Here is an 18703-nt window from a genome sequence, read left to right as displayed (position 1 = left end):
AATACAAGTTTATACTGTAATACCTCAGTGATTGAACACGCCTGAATTCAAACATTTCAGTGAGCAAATGAAATTTACAAATAATTTTTACCTTAGAGATAAGAAAAATGTTATTTTCATTAGTAAAATAAATTTTTGAATATACTTACCCGATAATCATGTAGCTGTCAACTCCGTTGCCCGACAGAATTCTACGGACGGGATACGCCAGCGATCGCTATACAAGAGGGGGGTGTACTCACAAGCGCCACCTGTGGCCAGGTACTGCAGTACTTCTTGTTGACACCACCTCAATTTTTCCTCGGTCCACTGGTTCTCTATGGGGAGGAAGGGTGGGTCAATTAAATCATGATTATCGGTAAGTATATTCAAAAATGTTATTTTCATTAGTAAAATAAATTTTTGAATATACTTACCCGATAATCATGTAGCTGTCAACTCTGTTGCCCGACAGAATTCTATGGAGGGATACGCCAGCTATCACAATACTAGAAGGGGGTGTTCTTACCAGCGCCACCTGTGGCCAGGTACTCAAGTACTTCTTGTTGACACCTCCTCAATTATTCCTCGGTCCCACTGGTTCTCTATGGGGAGGAAGGGAGGGTCAATTAAATCATGATTATCGGGTAAGTATATTCAAAAATTTATTTTACTAATGAAAATAACATTTTTCAATATTAAACTTACCCGATAATCATGTAGCTGATTCACACCCAGGGGGGTGGGGTGAAAACCAGTGTACAAGATTAAAGGATAGCTAAGTATCCCATATTTCATATAACAGTTATCTCAAATAACAATGAAATAATAAGTACCTGGTAAGGAAGTCGAATTGAACCTTTACTCTGTCTCTTTTTTAAGTTCGTCTTCCTTACTGAGCGCAGCGTTCCTCTTGGAGGCTGAATCAACCCAAAGGTGCTAAAGTATACAGGGCTGCAACCCATACTAAAGGACCTCATCACAACCTTTAACCTCGGCGCTTCTCAAGAAAGAATTGACCACCCGCCAAATCAACAAGGATGTGGAAGGCTTCTTAGCCGAGCCGAACAACCCATAAAAAGTATTCAAGAGAAAGGTTAAAAGTTATGGAATTATGGGAATGTAGTGGCTGAGCCCTCGCCTACTACTGCATTCGTTGCTACGAATGGACCCAGGGTGTAGCAGTACTCGTAAAGAGACTGGACATCTTTGAGATAGAATGATGCGAACACTGACTTGCTTCTCCAATAGGTTGCATCCATAACACTCTGCAGAGAACGGTTCTGTTTGAAGGCCACTGAAGTAGCCACAGCTCTCACTTCATGTGTCCTTACCTTCAGCAAAGCAAGGTCTTCTTCCTTCAGATGAGAATTTGCTTCTCTAATCAGAAGCCTGATGTAGTAAGAAACTGAGTTCTTAGACATTGGTAGAGAAGGCTTCTTGATAGCACACCATAAGGCTTCTGATTGTCCTCGTAATGGTTTTGACCTTCTTAGATAGTACTTAAGAGCTCTAACAGGGCAAAGTACTCTCTCTAGTTCGTTCCCCACCATGTTGGACAGGCTTGGGATCTCGAACGACTAGGGCAAGGACGGGAAGGAAGCTCGTTTTAGCCAAAAAAAACCGAGCCGCAAGGAACATGTAGCCGTTTCAGATGTGAAACCTATGTTCCTGCTGAAGCCGTGGATCTCACTTACTCTTTTACCTGTTGCTAAGCACACGAGGAAAAGAGTTTTTAATGTGAGGTCCTTAAAAGAGGCTGATTGGAACGGTTCAAATCCTGATGACATTAGGAACCTTAGGACCACGTCTAGATTCCAGCCTGGAGTGGACAACCGACGTTCCTTTGAGGTCTCAAAAGACCTAAGGAGGTCCTGTAGATCTTTGTTGGAGGAAAGATCCAAGCCTCTGTGGTGGAAAACCGCTGCCAACATACTTCTGTAACCCTTGATCGTAGGAGCTGATAGGGATTTTACGTTCCTTAGATGTAACAGGAAGTCAGCAATCTGGGTTACAGTGGTACTGGTTGAGGAAAACTGCATTGGCCTTGCACCAGCTTCGGAAGACTTCCCATTAAGACTGAAAGACTCTGAGAGTGGATGTCGTCCTTGCTCTGGCAATCGTTCTGGCTGCCTCCTTCGAAAAGCCTCTAGTTCTTGAGAGACTTTCGATAGTCTGAAGGCAATCAGACGAAGAGCGTGGAGGTTTGGGTGTACCTTCTTTACGTGAGGTTGACGCAGAAGGTCCACTCTAGGAGGAAGAGTCCTGGGAACGTCGACCAGCCATTGCAGTACCTCGGTGAACCCTTCTCTCGCGGGTCAGAGGGGAGCAACCAACGTCAACCGTGTCCCTTAGTGAGAGGCGAACTTCTGAAGTACCCTGTTGACAATCTTGAACGGCGGGAATGCATACAGGTTGAGATGGGACCAATCCAGCAGAAAGGCATCCACGCGAACTGCTGCTGGGTCTGGAATCGGAGAACAATACAAGAGGAGCTTCTTGGTCATCGAGGTAGCGAATAGAACTATGGTTGGCTGACCCCACAGGGCCCAAAGTCTGCTGCAAACATTCTTGTGAAGGGTCCACTCTGTGGGGAAGACCTGACCCTTACGGCTGAGGCGATCTGCCATGACATTCATATCGCCCTGAATGAGCCTCGTTACCAGCGTGAGCTTTCGATCTTTGACCAAATGAGGAGGTCCCTTGCGATCTTGAACAACTTCCTCGAATGAGTCCCTCTCTGCTTGGAGATGTAAGCCAAGGCTGTGGTGTAGTCGGAGTTCACCTCCACCACCTTGTTAAGCAGGAGGGACTTGAAGTTTATCAAGGCCAGATGAACTGCCAACACTCCTTGCAATAGATGTGAAGTGTCCTTTGCTCCTGATTCCATGTTCCCGAGCATTCCTGTCCGTCCAGTGTCGCACCCCAGCCCGTGTCCGATGCGTCCGAGAAGAGACGGTGGTCGGGGGTCTGAACAGCCAAAGGTAGACCTTCCTTGAGAAGAATGCTGTTCTTCCACCACGTTAGAGTAGACCTCATCTCTTCGGAAACAGGAACTGAGCCCGTCTCTAGCGTCATGTCCTTTATCCAGTGAGCAGCTAGATGATACTGAAGGGGGCGGAGGTGGAGTCTCCCTAACTCGATGAACAGGGCCAGCGATGAAAGTGTCCCTGTTAGACTCATCCCCTGCCTGACTAAGCATCGGTTCCTTCTCAGCATGCTCTGGATGCATTCTAGGGCTTGGAAGATCCTTGGGGCCGACGGACAAGTCCGAAAAGCTCGACTCTGAAGATCCATACCCAAGGAAACAATGGTCTGGGATGGAACGAGCTGAGACTCCTCAAAATTGACCAGGAGGCCCAGTCCCTTGGTCAGATCCATAGTCCATTTGAAAATCTCCAGACAGCGACGACTTGTGAGAGCTCTTAAAAGCCAGTCGTCTGACGGAGCCGGACACAAGATCATGATCTTGCTGCACAGTCTGTAAACTGACAATCATGGGCAAGCGAGGAAGTACAGTGACAACCCGAATCTGTCTAGACTATCTGGGTCGTACAGACAACTCCTTAACGGGTTGCTGAGGTTGCCGCACTGCGTCACAACAAGTCCCTTCTGTTGGTTGTTGAACGTCTTCCCCGTGACACATTGACTCCGTAAACAAAAAATCCTCTAACAAGGACTAAGCTTGGACTGCATGTCATGCAACACAGCTCAAGGTCAATGGGAGCAGGTGTGGTAACAGACGGGATTAGCGGCTGAAGTGGAACCATTACCTTCCCTGTAAGCATGTTATGCTTAAATAAAAGTCCATAAGAGGTTATGCAGCTAAAGGCTCCCTCCAAATGACAGAGTCCTCAAGGGAATATCAGAAGGAGGGAGAAAAGAACTTTCTCATCTACAGGGACCTTATCCTAGAAAAGCTAAGTTCTCTGAGTGAGGGTTCACTGGTGCAAAAGCAGCAGACTAGAAGGCAACGTTATGAAACTGCTTGACAGTCTAGTGAGTTGGCAACAACCCAAGATATGTTGAGAAGCATGCGGTAAGGTATGCAGAGCATGATGAATGCAGAGTATGCTGTATGCAGAGCATGCTGTATGTAGAGCATGTTGTATGCAGAGCATGCTGAATGCAGAGCATGCTGTATGCAGAGCATGTTGTATGCAGAGCATGCTGAATGCAGAGCATGCTGAATGCTGAGCATGTAGTAAGCAGAGCCTGCTGTAAGCAGAGCCTGCTGTAAGGAAAGCAGAGCGTGTGCATGGCGTTTAACATTTCTCAGAAATTCCATGACCAGTGCTAGAGTGCTTTATGCATGCTTGCATGGGGTTTAAAAATCAACATAATGTTTACCTTACATTCATAACTCATGATTCATATTTTTGCCATGGTTTGAAAATGGAGGTAAGGTATGCTGAACAGCAGAGTCAGAACGAGCTGGAACAACAACAGTGGAAGGTGCAGAAAGTTCCTGTTCCTGTGGTGAGTGGAGCGTGAAGAGACCGAGGTTGCGCAGAACAAGGTAAAGTTCCCGCAAGCAGAGGTGTCTGAGGCGCAGGAACAGGGTGCACGGGTTGAGCTCGGTGCAGCAGCTGAGGAGACTGACTCACAGGTGGAAGAGGTTGTACCTCCACCGAGAGTTGCACCACCGGTGGAGCAGCCAGGGGAGGAGGAGGAAGAGTGGAGTAATCCTCCTGATCCCAAACCGAAGGTTGCCTTAAAGAAGGCTGAGGCTGAACAACACTGGGAACAGCGAACACAGAAAGAGGTTCAACATCGTACGCCTGGCAGATGGTGCTGCGACTGGGTGCAGCGAGTGCAGGCGGGTTGAGCACAGGCTGAACGGGTGCAGGGGAGGTGCAACACTCTCAGCCCGACACTCACGCAACAGGTCCGAAAGCTGTGCTTGCATGGACTGTAGTAGAGTCCACAACATCGTACGCCTGGCAGATGGTGCTGCGACTGGGTGCAGCGAGTGCAGGCGGGTTGAGCACAGGCTGAAAGGGTGCAGGTGGAGGTGCAACACTCTCAGCCCGACACTCACGCAACAGGTCCGAAAGCTGTGCTTGCATGGACTGTAGTAGAGTCCACAACATCGTACGTCTGGCAGATGGTGCTGCGACTGGGTGCAGCGAGTGCAGGCGGGTGCAGCACAGGCTGAACGGGTGCAGCCGGTTGGTGCACCACCGGTGCAGGCGGGTGCAGCACAGGCTGAACGGGTGCAGGCGGTTGGTGCACCACCGGTGCAGGAGGAGGAGGAGGTGCAACACTCTCAGCACGACACTCACGCATCAGGTCCGAAAGCTGTGCTTGCATGGACTGTAGAAGAGTCCACAACATCGTACGCCTGGCAGGTGGTACTGTGATCAGGCGGAGCGAGCATAGGCGGGGGGAGTGTAGGCGCACTCTCAGCCCGACAAACTGATGACTGAGGAGAGTCAGAGCTAACCCAATGACTGCATCCGGGTTGTTGAACTTTACTTCGTACGTCTGGCATAGGTCTGGACTTTACGTTTAAGAGGTCTTGAGACCTGAGACCAGCGTTACTCTGCCTTTATTTCTCCTCTAAATCTCTTCTGCAGACGAGCAAAATAAGGGCTCAATCGTCTGCGGGTGGGAGTGACGGTCTCAGTAAGACACGCCCACAACCACCGAGGATACTTCTGTGCGCCGATCAAGGCCTGCCGAACCCTTGTGCCCTTCGACATTGCTTCTCCCCTGGGCTTGGGAGCTTGCAAGAGGTCCCGGACTGGGAGGACGACTGGCGCGCACAAAAGTACCCTCACGCATAACACTGACATACTTTGCGCTAATCACTTATCACTTTGATTTCTGTTTGCACTTATTTCACTGAACTCGAAACTTTAAGTGGTTGTACCTGAAACACGCAATTCTATCCTTCTCAAAAGTTAGTAATTGCGAAAACAGAATTACAATGTAACAGAAAAATCTAATGAAAGAAAATTCAGTGGCTGGAAAGAGACTAAACACTAGATCACTCTAGAAACGTTTAGTTTCTTCCCCTAAAGAGACTAGGGATAAGAGCAAAACGATAACGACGTTACTCGTACGCCTGGCAGGCTTGAGGGAAACGTTTATCCTCTTTCTCCCTCCGTCTCTATCTCTCTCTCTCTCTCTCTCTCTTAGAACCTGAGAGAAGAGCCCAATCATATATATCGTTAAAACATATTATTGTTAAAGGAAAAAACTGAAATATTTCCCAAAAAGAAAAGTTCCTTATTAGGATCAAAACCATTAAGTTAAGAAAGAATGAACAAAACGCTAGACACGGTTACTCTTACTGCAATGTGAAACCGTGAACATTCTTTCTCTATCGTAACGATAGAGTGCAAGTTGAAACGTTCTGAACGTCAACAACTGCCGAGACAAACAAAACGTTAGTTCAACTTTGAAAAAGTACGAGACTATCAAAGAAATTCTTTCAAAGACCTTAAAATAGCATAATATGTTAACAGGTAAAACCGAAATGACGGGCTCACGATAATTAACTTCGGTACCAAGAAAAGACCGCCTACTATTAGGAAGGTCGAATATAAACAAATATAAAAATTAATTTTAATAAGTTTATAATAAAAGGAAGTTAATCGAAGAGGCCTATAAGAGGCGGAGAGATATAAAATAAATCTATAACTTTTGTTAAGCAAAATTAAGAAAGAGAGTCTATACTCCCTTAGACACCAACACTTCCGTCTAAGGGAAGGGTCGGCCATTGAAAGGTGAACGAGAGTTCATACTCTCTTCGTCACCAAAATTAATCAAATTAATTCCAAAAGCTAACTAAGCTAAAATAGAAGTTTCCAGTAAAGCGACAGCCGAAATCAAAGAGAAATACTTCACCAAAGTCGTGAAAATACTCCAAGAACATAAGCGTATCCCAGAACGTCTTGTCAGAAGCACGACAGAGGAATAATTGAGGAGGTGTCAACAAGAAGTACTTGAGTACCTGGCCACAGGTGGCGCTGGTAAGAACACCCCCTTCTAGTATTGTGATAGCTGGCGTATCCCTCCATAGAATTCTGTCGGGCAACAGAGTTGACAGCTACATGATTATCGGGTAAGTTTAATATTGAAAAATTTATTTTACTAATGAAAATAACATTTTTCAATATTAATCTTACCCGATAATCATGTAGCTGATTCACACCCAGGGAGGTGGGTGAAAACCAGTGTACATGTATATCAAGAAGCTAAGTATCCCGTATTTCATATTATCAGTTATTCAAAATAACAATGAAATTATAAGTACCTGGTAAGGAAGTCGACTTGAACCATTACTCTGCCTTTAATAAGTTCGTCTTCCTTACTGAGCGCAGCGTTCCTCTTAGGAGGCTGAACAACTCCAAGGTGCTGAAGTATAAAGGGCTGCAACCCATACTAAAGGACCTCTACACAACCTCTAACCTAGGCGCTTCTCAAGAACGAATTGACCACCCGCCAAATCAACTAGGATGCGGAAGGCTTCTTAGCCTACCGTAACAACCCAAAAACAACAATAAAAGCATTCAAGAGAAAGGTTAAAAAAGGTTATGGGATTAAGGGAATGTAGTGGCTGAGCCCTCACCTACTACTGCACTCGCTGCTACGAATGGTCCCAGGGTGTAGCAGTTCTCGTAAAGAGACTGGACATCTTTGAGATAAAAAGATGCAAACACTGACTTGCTCCTCCAATAGGTTGCATCCATAATACTCTGCAGAGAACGGTTCTGTTTGAAGGCCATCGAAGTAGCTACAGCTCTCACTTCGTGGGTCCTTACCTTCAGCAAAGCAAGGTCTTCATCCTTCATGTGAGAATGAGCTTCTCTAATCAGAAGCCTTATGTAATACGAAACTGCGTTTTTGGACATAGGCATCGAAGGTTTCTTGATGGCACACCATAAGGCCTCTGATTGTCCTCGTATAGGTTTTGACCTTTTAAGATAGTACTTTAGAGCTCTGACAGGGCAAAGAACTCTCTCTAGCTCGTTACCCACCATGTTGGAAAGGCTAGGAATTTCGAACGATCTAGGCCAAGGACGTGAAGGAAGTTCATTTTTTGCCAAAAACCCGAGCTGTAAGGAACATGTTGCTGTTTCGGATGTGAATCCTATGTTCCTGCTGAAGGCGTGAACCTCACTAACTCTTTTGGCTGTTGCAAGGCAGACGAGGAAAAGAGTTTTGAGAGTAAGGTCTTTGAAAGAGGCTGACTGGAGAGGTTCAAATCTAGGAGACATAAGGAACCTTAAGACTACGTCTAGATTCCAGCCTGGAGTGGACAAGCGACGTTCTTTAGAGGTCTCGAAAGACTTAAGGATGTCCTGTAGATCCTTGTTGGAGGAAAGATCCAAGCCTCTGTGGCGGAAAACTGATGCCAACATACTTCTGTACCCTTTGATCGTAGGAGCCGAAAGAGATCTAACATTCCTAAGATGTAACAGGAAGTCAGCAACTTGGGTTACAGAGGTATTGGTAGAGGAAACTGCATTGGCTCTGCACCAGCTTCGGAAGACTTCCCACTTGGATTGATAGACTCTACGAGTGGATACCCTCCTTGCTCTGGCAATCGCTCTGGCTGCCTCCTTCGAAAAGCCTCTAGCTCTAGAGAGTCTTTCGATAGTCTGAAGGCAGTCAGACGAAGAGCGTGGAGGCTTGGGTGTACCTTCTTTACGTGAGGTTGACGTAGAAGGTCCACTCTTAGAGGGAGAGTCCTGGGAACGTCGACCAGCCATTGCAGTACCTCTGTGAACCATTCTCTTGCAGGCCAAAGGGGAGCAACCAACGTCAGCCGTGTCCCTTCGTGAGAGACGAACTTCTGAATAACTCTGTTGATGATCTTGAACGGCGGGAATGCATATAGATCGAGATGGGACCAATCCAGCAGAAAAGCATCCACGTGAACTGCTGCCGGGTCTGGAATTGGGGAACAGTACAATGGGAGCCTCTTGGTCATGGAGGTGGCGAACAGATCTATCGTTGGCTGACCCCACAAGGTCCAAAGTCTGTTGCACACGTTCTTGTGAAGGGTCCATTCTGTGGGGATGACTTGACCCTTCCTGCTGAGGCGATATGCCGAGACATTCATATTGCCCTGAATGAATCTCGTTACCAGCGTGAGGTTTAGACTTCTTGACCAAATGAGGAGGTCCCTTGCTATCTCGTACAGCTTCCTCGAATGAGTCCCTCCCTGCTTGGAGATGTATGCCAAGGCTGTGGTGTTGTCGGAGTTCACCTCCACCACCTTGTTTAGCAGGAGGGACTTGAAGTTCATTAAGGCTAGATGTACTGCCAACAACTCCTTGCAATTGATGTGAAGCGTTTCCTGTTCCTTGTTCCAGGTTCCCGAGCATTCCTGTCCGTCCAAGGTCGCGCCCCAGCCCGAGTCTGATGCGTCCGAATAGAGATGAAGATTGGGGGTCTGAACAGCTAACGAGAGACCCTCCTTGAGAAGGATGTTGCTCTCCCACCACTTGAGAGTAGTCTTCATCTCTTTGGTAACAGGAATAGAGACCGCTTCGAGCGTCATATTCTTGTCCCAGTGAGCTGCTAGATGGAATTGAAGGGGGCGGAGGTGGAGTCTCCCTAACTCGGTGAACAGGGCTAACGATGATAGGGTCCCTGTTAGACTCATCCACTGTCTCACCGAGCATCTGTTCCTCTTCAGCATGCTCAGTATGCACTCTAGGGCTTGGTTGATTCTTGGGGCCGACGGAAAAGCCCGAAAAGCTTGACTCCGAATCTCCATTCCCAGGTAAACGATGGTTTGGGAAGGAATAAGCTGGGACTTCTCTAAGTTGACCAAAAGACCCAGTTCCTTGGTCAAGTCCAAAGTCCAACTGAGACTCTCCAGACAGCGACGACTTGTGGGGGCTCTTAACAGCCAGTCGTCTAAATAAAGGGAGGCTCTGATGTCCGCCAAGTGGAGGAATTTCGCAATATTCCTCATCAGTCGCGTAAACACCATAGGTGCCGTGCTTAGGCCAAAACACAGGGCTTGGAATTGGTACACAACCTTTCCAAAAACGAATCTCAGAAAAGGTTGGGAGTCTGGATGAATGGGGACGTGAAAGTAGGCGTCTTTCAGATCCAACGAGACCATCCAGTCCTCCTGCCTGACCGCTGCTAGGACCGACTTCGTCGTCTCCATAGTGAACGTCTGCTTGGTGACATAAGCATTGAGCGCACTGACGTCCAGCACCGGTCTCCAACCTCCTGTCTTCTTGGCCACCAGAAAGAGACGGTTGTAGAAGCCCGGGGATTGATGATCCCGGACTATCACCACTGCCTCCTTCTGTAACAGGAGCGACACCTCTTGATGTAACGCTAGCCTCTTGTCCTTTTCCTTGTAGTTGGGAGAGAGGTTGATGGGAGAAGTGGTCAGAGGGGATTGCGGCAGAATGGTATCCTGTAACCCTCCCTTAGCCACTTGACAGACTGGGCGTCTGCACCTCTTCTTTCCCAAGCTTGCCAGAAGATCTTGAGTCTGGCTCCTACAGCTGTCTGGAGAGGAGGAGAGTCAATGTTTGCTTTTCGAAGACTTGGTACCTTTCTTGGACCTGCCCCTGTGACCGTCTGGGCGGGTACCACCTCGGCTGGGGGCTCTGCCACGAAAGGGCGGAATAAATCTGGTAGCAGGAGTATCAGCCACTGGGGTGCGGTAAGTTCTAGGAACTGAAGGAGCAACCTTAGCCTTCCGTGCTGAAGAGGCCACAAGGTCATGCGTGTCCTTCTGAATAAGAGCCGCAGACAATTCCTTGATAAGATCCTCAGGAAACAGGAACTTAGAAAGAGGAGCAAAAAGTAACTGTGACCTTTGGCAAGAGGTGATACCAGTGGAAAGGAAGGAGCAAAGTTGTTCCCTTTTCTTGAGGACTCCTGATACAAACATAGAGGCAAGTTCGCCGGAACCATCGCGAATTGCTTTGTCCATACAGGACATGATCAGCATGGCCGAGTCTTTGTCAGATGGGGCAGTCTTCTTGCTCAAGGCCCCCAGGCACCAGTCGAGAAAATTAAAAATTTCAAAGGCGCGAAAGACTCCCTTTAAGAAGTGGTCCAGGTCAGAAAAGGTCCAGCAGACCTTAGAGCGTCTCATAGCCGACCTTCGTGGAGAGTCAACCAAACTTGAGAAGTCAGCCTGGGCAGAGGCAGGGACCCCCAAGCCTGGTTCCTCTCCTGTGGCATACCAGACGCCCGCCTTAGACGTCAGCTTAGGAGGTGGAAACATAAAAGACGTCTTTCCCAGTTGCTGCTTGGACTGCAACCATTCCCCTAACATTCTCAAAGCTCTCTTTGAAGATCTAGCGAAGACGAGCTTAGTGTAGGCAGACTTAACAGGTTGCATGCCTAGAGAGAACTCGGATGGAGGAGAGCGAGGGGTAGCAGAAACAAAGTGATCCGGGTATAGCTCTCTGTACAGAGCCAGGACCTTGCGAAAGTCAATGGAGGGTGGCAATGACTTGGGTTCCTCCACGTCAGATGAAGGATCATCCAGGTGAGCAGCTTCATCCTCAGAAACCTCATCACCTGAGGGTTGAGAAGCGAGAGGTAAAGCGGAATGCTGAATGGCTGAATCCTGAAGAGCGGGTGCATGCGCACTTGCGGATTCATCCTCAAGTCTCTGTTGAAGAGGATGAGGGCTGGTAATGACAAAGTCATGAGGCTGGGATGAAGGAGGTTCTGCGGAGGTCTGAGGAGCAAGCGTGGTGAGAGGCGACTGTTGTAAAACATGAGGCTCATGCTGCATAGACTGCGGTTCAAGTTGAATGGGAAGAGGCTCAAGCTGAGGAGAAAGTGGTAGATGCATGCGTTGAGGTGGCTGACTCATAGCATGAGGTTCCTGCCTCAAGAGTTGCGCTTGCTTCAAGGGTTGAGGTGGCTGCGCAGAGAGAGGCTCTTGTCTCACGAGTTGAGGTTCTTGAGGTGCTTGCCTCGAGAGTTGAGGTTCTCGCCTCGAGGAAAGTGGAGGTGGCTGCTGCGAGAGTTGAGGTGGCTGCCTCAAGGATGGTAGAGGTTGTCGTACCTCAAGAGGTTGCTGCCTCGAGGATGGTTGTAATGCAAGATACTCCTGCCTCAAGGGTAGAGGAGGTTGTTGTAAAGCATAAGGCTCCTGCCCCCATTGTTGAGGAGGTTGCTGCGTGGTAAGAGGCTCCTGCCTCAAGGAAAGTGGAGGTTGCTGCACAGCGCTGGTATCTGGCAACTCCCAACTCGGCAGCTCACGCATGGAGGAAGCTTGAGGAACCTCAACATCATACGTCTGGCAGATTGGACTGCGCAGAGGAGGAGGAGCGCTCGCAGGAGGAGGTGTATTAACCTTCTCTGCCTGAAACTCCCGCATCAACACCGCAAGCTGCGACTGCATAGTCTGCAGCATAGCCATCTTAGGATCAACAGAAGTTGAGGTCTGTTGAGGCATAGCCTTAACAGAAGTTGAGGTCTGTTGAGGCATCGCCTTACCTCTCTTAGGAGGCGTGCAGTCACCTGATGACTGCGGCGAGTCCGAGCTAGTCCAATGGCTACACCCGGGCTGTTGGACTCGCGCGGTCTGGACTTTACGCTTAAGAGGTCTTGAGACCTGAGTCCAGCGTTTTCTCTTTTCTACAGACGAGGAAATTAAGGGCTCAATCGTCTGAGAGTGGAAGTGACGATCTCTATAAGATACGCCCGCAACCACTGAGGATACTACTGTGCGCCGATCAAGGCCTGCCGAACCCTTTTGCCCTTCGACATTGCTTCTCCCCTGGGCTTGGGAGCTTGCAAGAGGTCCCGGACTGGGAGGACGACTGGCACGCACAGAAGTATCCTCACGCGCAACACTGACACTGACACTAGCATTAGGCACAGCACTGGCACTATCACTTCCCACTGCACTTTTCACTTTAAGTTCCTTGACGTCTGCCAAGAGGAACTTGTGGTCACTCACTACCGACTCCACCTTATCGCCTAAAGCCTGAATGGCACGTAAAACATCCGACATATCAGGCTGAGCACTAATAGTAGGTTCGGGGGTAGCCACTACAGGGGGAGGAAAAGGATGAGGATCATGGGGGGATGAATAAAGCAAAGAGCGAGCCGAACTCCTCCTAACTCTCTCTCTCTCTAACTTAGTCGTATATTTAAGGAATTGAATAAAATCAAATTCCGAAAGACCGGCACATTCCTCACATCGATCATCCAACTGGCAGGATTTTCCCCGACAGTCGGAACAAACGGTGTGAGGATCAACCGAGGCCTTCGGAAGACGCCTAACACAAGTGCTAACTCTACATCGTCTTTGGGTAGGTGCTTGTGAATGGTCGGACATCTTGAATCAGAGAACAGTCAAAGGGGGTTTCCAAATTAAAGCAAAGATCGTTATACCATTAATCAAAATTAATCCAAAAGCTATCTAAGCTAAGGGAAAAGCTTCCTGTATAGCGAAAGCTGAAATCTCAGAGCAATACTTCACCAAAACCGTGAACAAAGACTCCAAAATTATAAGCGTATCCATGTAGGTCTTGCCGGAAGCACGACAGAGGAAAAATTGAGGTGGTGTCAACAAGAAGTACTGCAGTACCTGGCCACAGGTGGCGCTGGTGAGTACACCCCCCTCTTGTATAGCGATCGCTGGCGTATCCCGTCCGTAGAATTCTGTCGGGCAACGGAGTTGACAGCTACATGATTATCGGGTAAGATTAATATTGAAAAATTGAAGGCTAAAGAAGAGGACAAATTTGGAAATACTATGACAAATTTGGAAATACTGTACTGTAATATGACATATTTAAATTAATTTGTATTTTTCCTAACAATACAAAACTTGAGCTCTTTATTAGGGAAGTATACTTTCAGTGAAGCTGGAAGACTACCCATACGACCCCACTGCTAGTTAGAAAGAGTAGGGAGGGCAGTACTAGCTATGCCGCTCACACACACACACCTGTGTTGTCTCATCACTTTTGATTGCAGGCAGCACTTGCAGGGGGATAAGTAGATCCTTAGCGCCTGGGAATTGTGTGCTTAATGATCGTACTCCTGGATGATCCTGGGCGTAGACAATCATACACGTTGACAATCACAATCATTTGCTTAGACCATCGTGCGTGTAAAATTCTTGTGTACTAAAGCTAGTGCACATGGAGACGATTGTCTTTGTGCTGGCTTCCGTGTTACTAGAGACGATTATGCTCTCGTGCAGGTGACAACAGTTTGGTTCGTGCTAGCTCTCGCATGCATGAAGACGGTCGTGTTTATGCTGGCTCTTGTGCAAGTGGCAACAATTGTGTTCATGACATCTCTCTTGTAACATCTCGTGCGGATGGCTCTGCGTATAGAGAAGGGCCAAGAGGTGATCGTGATCAAAGTCATGAACCTTCAACTCCTGGAGACTGTGAACGACGAGCTGCCCTAACACGTACGACTGGGGAAAGTGTTCATTGCTTGTGAAAATAATGAAACTGGTTTGAGAAGTCAAACATCTCCAGAGAACTCATCAGGCCAGCTCCAGGTCATCTGGGAGTTTGCGAGTATGAAGAAGAGATTACCTATGCATCTGGGAAGTGTGTCTTGCAGGAAAGGGAATGGAGCGTAGCTCGTAGTCCTGACAAGTAGCACCTGTGACAGATGTTTAGCGAGACTTGGCACTTGAGGCAAGGGCCAGAGCCCCTGGCCCTTATATCTTGACACTTCCCCAGAGAGATGATTTTGGTATAATCCTACCCCTCCCACAAAACCATGCAGAGGAATAAGACATGGGAAACCAGGCAGAGGAATACGACAAACTCAGAAGAGTTAGACTGATCAGTTTTACTGTGCTTGCGTGACTCCTTCCTCGGCTGGCGCCACATCCAAAGATTTGGTTGCTGGCTCTGGAACTCTGCAACGGGGGACAGCAGTCCCAATATGTACTGACATCACAGGTACATGCTGCTTCTCTCTCCCCCGAAAGAGAGAGAAAGCTCGTCCAGGAGGGGGAATGACGAGCTGCGCCCTTCATCCCACCCAAAACTGCGTACAGCACTGTTTTTTCCAAAATGAGAGAAGCCGTAAGGAATATGAGAAGGTTAACTGCTATCAATCGGATTTCCTGGACTTAATGATGACGGCATCTACTCAAACTTCTCAGAAGTCACAGAGAAGACAAAAATAGAAGGGGGAACTTGAGGTTCGTTTTCTCCATAGTCGTGTAAGCCAATGAAGACACTTAGTGCCTTCCGGAATCAGCAGACACTACAGAGAAGAAGGGCAGTGCCCCTTCCCTTTACACTCAGCAGCAGTCTAAGCAAATGATTAAAACAGCCAACTGCGGACGCCAAGAAATACATCCATGCTCTCCACCGACCAAAGTCAAAGTTACGCTACCCTTGTGGGTGGGAGGGGCCTACCCATCACTCACCAGATACTATTACATTGTGTAAAGTTTACACGGCCGTTCCAGCTTCACTAAAGTCATACTACTAATAAAGGTCGAAGGTTTGCCAGAAGAGCAGGCAATTTATATAATGACAGTGCGTTGCATAATTTTAAAAATACCGGCATCTTAAAACTGACACTGGAACACTCCTCTCTTGATCAATTTTTAATAAAAGGTCCTCAAGCTCCTGTTAGCTCCAGGAAAAGGTTAAGAAAAGAAAAAAACAAGAAGAACAGTTTCCTTACATTTTATGAATGGAGACTTCCCTTCCAAACATCACTAACACCTACTCGTCCTACCCTCACAAACTTCCCCCTTAGAGATTTACTTTCTATACTACAGGTAAAGCAGAGTGCATTGTCCATTTATTCTAATTTTTTTAATCTATTCAATTAATTATAAATCTTTCTTGTTTTTTTTTGGTATGCTTCTAAGTACGGCACTGTATTTCAATACAGTATTATAAACTGTAAAAAGAAATAAAAATAAAACATGAATCATTGGGTGGGTAATCAATTAAAGCTACTGTATTTCCCTTTATTCTAAGGGGATAATTGATTGTGTTCAAACATAGTTTTGAAGCTAATAAAGTTTGATCTCAGGTACCGCAATATTTACAATTTCATACTGTAATGTACTATACAATATAACAAGAAAAGCAAATCTCAAACAAAATGAAATTATTTCAATAGAAATCTATTCGTTCTTATCTCGTCAGTGTTTCACCATAGATTATGATTAGCTCTGTTATTGACAAATTGGCTTTGGTAAGCCTAGGCCACTAATTATCTTCGGATACCTCCCTGATTATACACGATATCTTTGGATAGTCGTTCCGGGGGTTAGAACCCCGTGATACCTGACGGTAATTCTCTTGTAATATCACTCGCAGAAATATTATACAGTAGGAAGCTGCCGAAGGGAACTTCCATCAGGACGACATAGCTATCTCACCCAAAAATAGAATTATCCTACGTCAAAATCGGTTTTTTCTCTCTGAATGAGATAGGGAACCTTGTGATCAGGGCTGCCGAAACGTGGAATTTACGTCATCGATACGGCTAATCTGCTCCACACCTTGATCAAGTGTGGAATGTGGAATCCGAAGGTTAATAAATTCCACACTTTGTAAAAAGATGATGTATGTCGATTAAAATGTAATAAAAAGTAATAAATATTTAATATGAGTGTTTTATTATTTATTTTCCCCGTGATATCTATATAAAAATTACAATAATTGTAAAGTCTATGAAAGTGTGGATGCTATGGGACTAGGAGGCTCAGTGGAGTTCAGCGCTTGATGTTGCCGACTCACTGAAAGACTGATTCTTGAATCAGTGTTGAGGGAATTAATTGCAATTGCCGCACAACAGTTGCCTTTTGACGAATTGCTTCGTCAGCTCAAGAAAAATCTAAAAGTTTATTCTTTTTCATGTGAGTATCTTTTTGCAATTTCTGTAGACAAAATACTGTGAGACTTAGAGAGGTGAAACTGGGACTAATCAGCGACACCGCTGAGCGTGGAGTTGCCTAGTGTGGAGAATCCGGCAGCCCTGCTTGTGATACACACATTCCTGTGATAGGTTAGGAAGGCCAGGCCACCCTGAGATACACAACCCACCGTGACAAGTTAATGGATAAATGGCCACCTACGACAGATTGGGGCCAAGGCAATGCAAGCTGGCTTTAGATTATAAATTGCATTTTTGATTAATTTGAAGCATTTTTTATACAGGTAGATTAGAAATTCCTAATTTCCAAGGTAAGGCAGTCAACTGATAAACTGTCACCAAGGTTTCCCCAGTATGTTTTCCCCACCCAAAACCCCGAGTTCTCACTGGGGGTTACCCATTATTGGCGGATATATATATATATATATATATATATATATATATATATATATATATATATATATATATATATATATATATATATATAACTATTAATTTGTGACAGGAACGAGTGTCATTTACGAAGAGAACGGACATTTTCCTATAGAGAGTAGTTTTTTCCCTAGGTTACATTACCCTGTAATACAGTACAATAATACCAGGCAGTCAACTAGGAAACTGTCACCAGTGGGCTAACAGATCGAAACCTTACGCTACTTAACCAAACCTAGGGCGCCGTGTCCTTCCTCTTAAACTCTGTGCAATTAGCCCCTAGGGGTTTGCAACACAAATTAATCATAATGTTTAAAAAAAAAATTGATATATATCAGATTACTTTGGTTTGAATAAAAGTTTTATAAATTTCTAAGTTTTAGGATAAATCCTGACTTAACTAGACTTGTTAGGCAAACTGAGAAGAAAAATATATGAATTTAATCACTGGGGCAAGGGCCTAGAGGGCTATTCAACACCATTTTAAGCCTAAGGCTGTTGAACCAAAATTTCAAATAATCTTAGGCTCAGCATGCTAGCCCTACATCTTACTTAACTCATTTCACATTAAATTAACTTTCAAATACAAAATTACAATAGATTTCTATGAATTAAATAGACTTCTAAGGTGACCAAAGCTTTTCACATTCTAACCTTTGTAAAGATAGGCCTGTATGAAAGTTATAACCTACAGAAAGTCCTATAAGGGGCAAAGTTGTAACCTATAGGATGATCAGAAGGATTTTTACTTATGGTATGTCTTTAAGTAGGCCTACCCTAAACTGACATGGCTTCAAAGAACAATATAGGCCTATTTAAGGTTTGAGAGAAAAAATATAAATAACAACAGGTCTAATGCAAAAAATATAGGTCTATATAAGACTTGAAAGGAAAAAAAATATAAATTACAACAGGTCTAATGTAACTGCTGTACTTAACTCTTGGAATTTACCAGTAGGCCTATGCATAACTTAAAATTTTCTTTAACCAATCAATCCATTATTATTTTATACCTTATTGTATTCAAACTTACATGGCAGAATGGAATTATAAACCACAGTAACACACCGTTTAACGAGAATAACATAATTCATTAAATATTTTAAGAAATAAAACACACGGTGTTAAAATATTGTCAGTTCGTCACTTAATACACTGAATGTTTGGTTATTGGAACTTGTTCATTTAGCACTTCATGAATAAATAGGTTGAAATTTCTTTGCAAAATACTTTGTATTTTACGAAAAATTTTATATAATGCTGTTTCATATATAGAAAAATTCAAAATTGTATTTATGAATTTGATAAAAGCTTCAACATGGATTTTTTTTCTTTTTGTGAACGTCTTAAAAGCAAAGGCTCCCGTAATCGATAAATATTCCTTGGGGAAAAAAATTCGTGATAAACTAAAAAATAAAATGATAAAATAATCTTTTACGAAAAATTATGACACCTTTTA

General features: G+C 45.4%; 1 protein-coding gene across 2 annotated transcripts in view; it reads right to left on the bottom strand.

Moving 5' to 3' along the window:
* The window catches only part of LOC137656054 (uncharacterized), an 82109-nt gene extending 63676 nt beyond the window's left edge, over window positions 1-18433 (bottom strand). Inside the window, exon 1 of one of the 2 annotated variants that reach the window (XM_068390230.1) lies at window positions 18278-18433. In XM_068390230.1, coding sequence (XP_068246331.1) covers window positions 18278-18331 — 54 coding nt within the window. In that variant the 5' untranslated portion in view covers window positions 18332-18433. The remainder of the gene's footprint in view (window positions 1-18277) is intronic. The other variant, XM_068390229.1, reaches the window with a different exon arrangement.
* Window positions 18434-18703: the final 270 nt, after the last annotated feature.

The sequence above is a fragment of the Palaemon carinicauda genome, chromosome 17 (assembly GCF_036898095.1).
Source record: "Palaemon carinicauda isolate YSFRI2023 chromosome 17, ASM3689809v2, whole genome shotgun sequence".
Lineage (NCBI taxonomy): Eukaryota > Metazoa > Arthropoda > Malacostraca > Decapoda > Palaemonidae > Palaemon > Palaemon carinicauda.
Note: the sequence above shows the minus strand (reverse complement) of the source record. Positions and strands in the feature narration are given on the sequence as shown.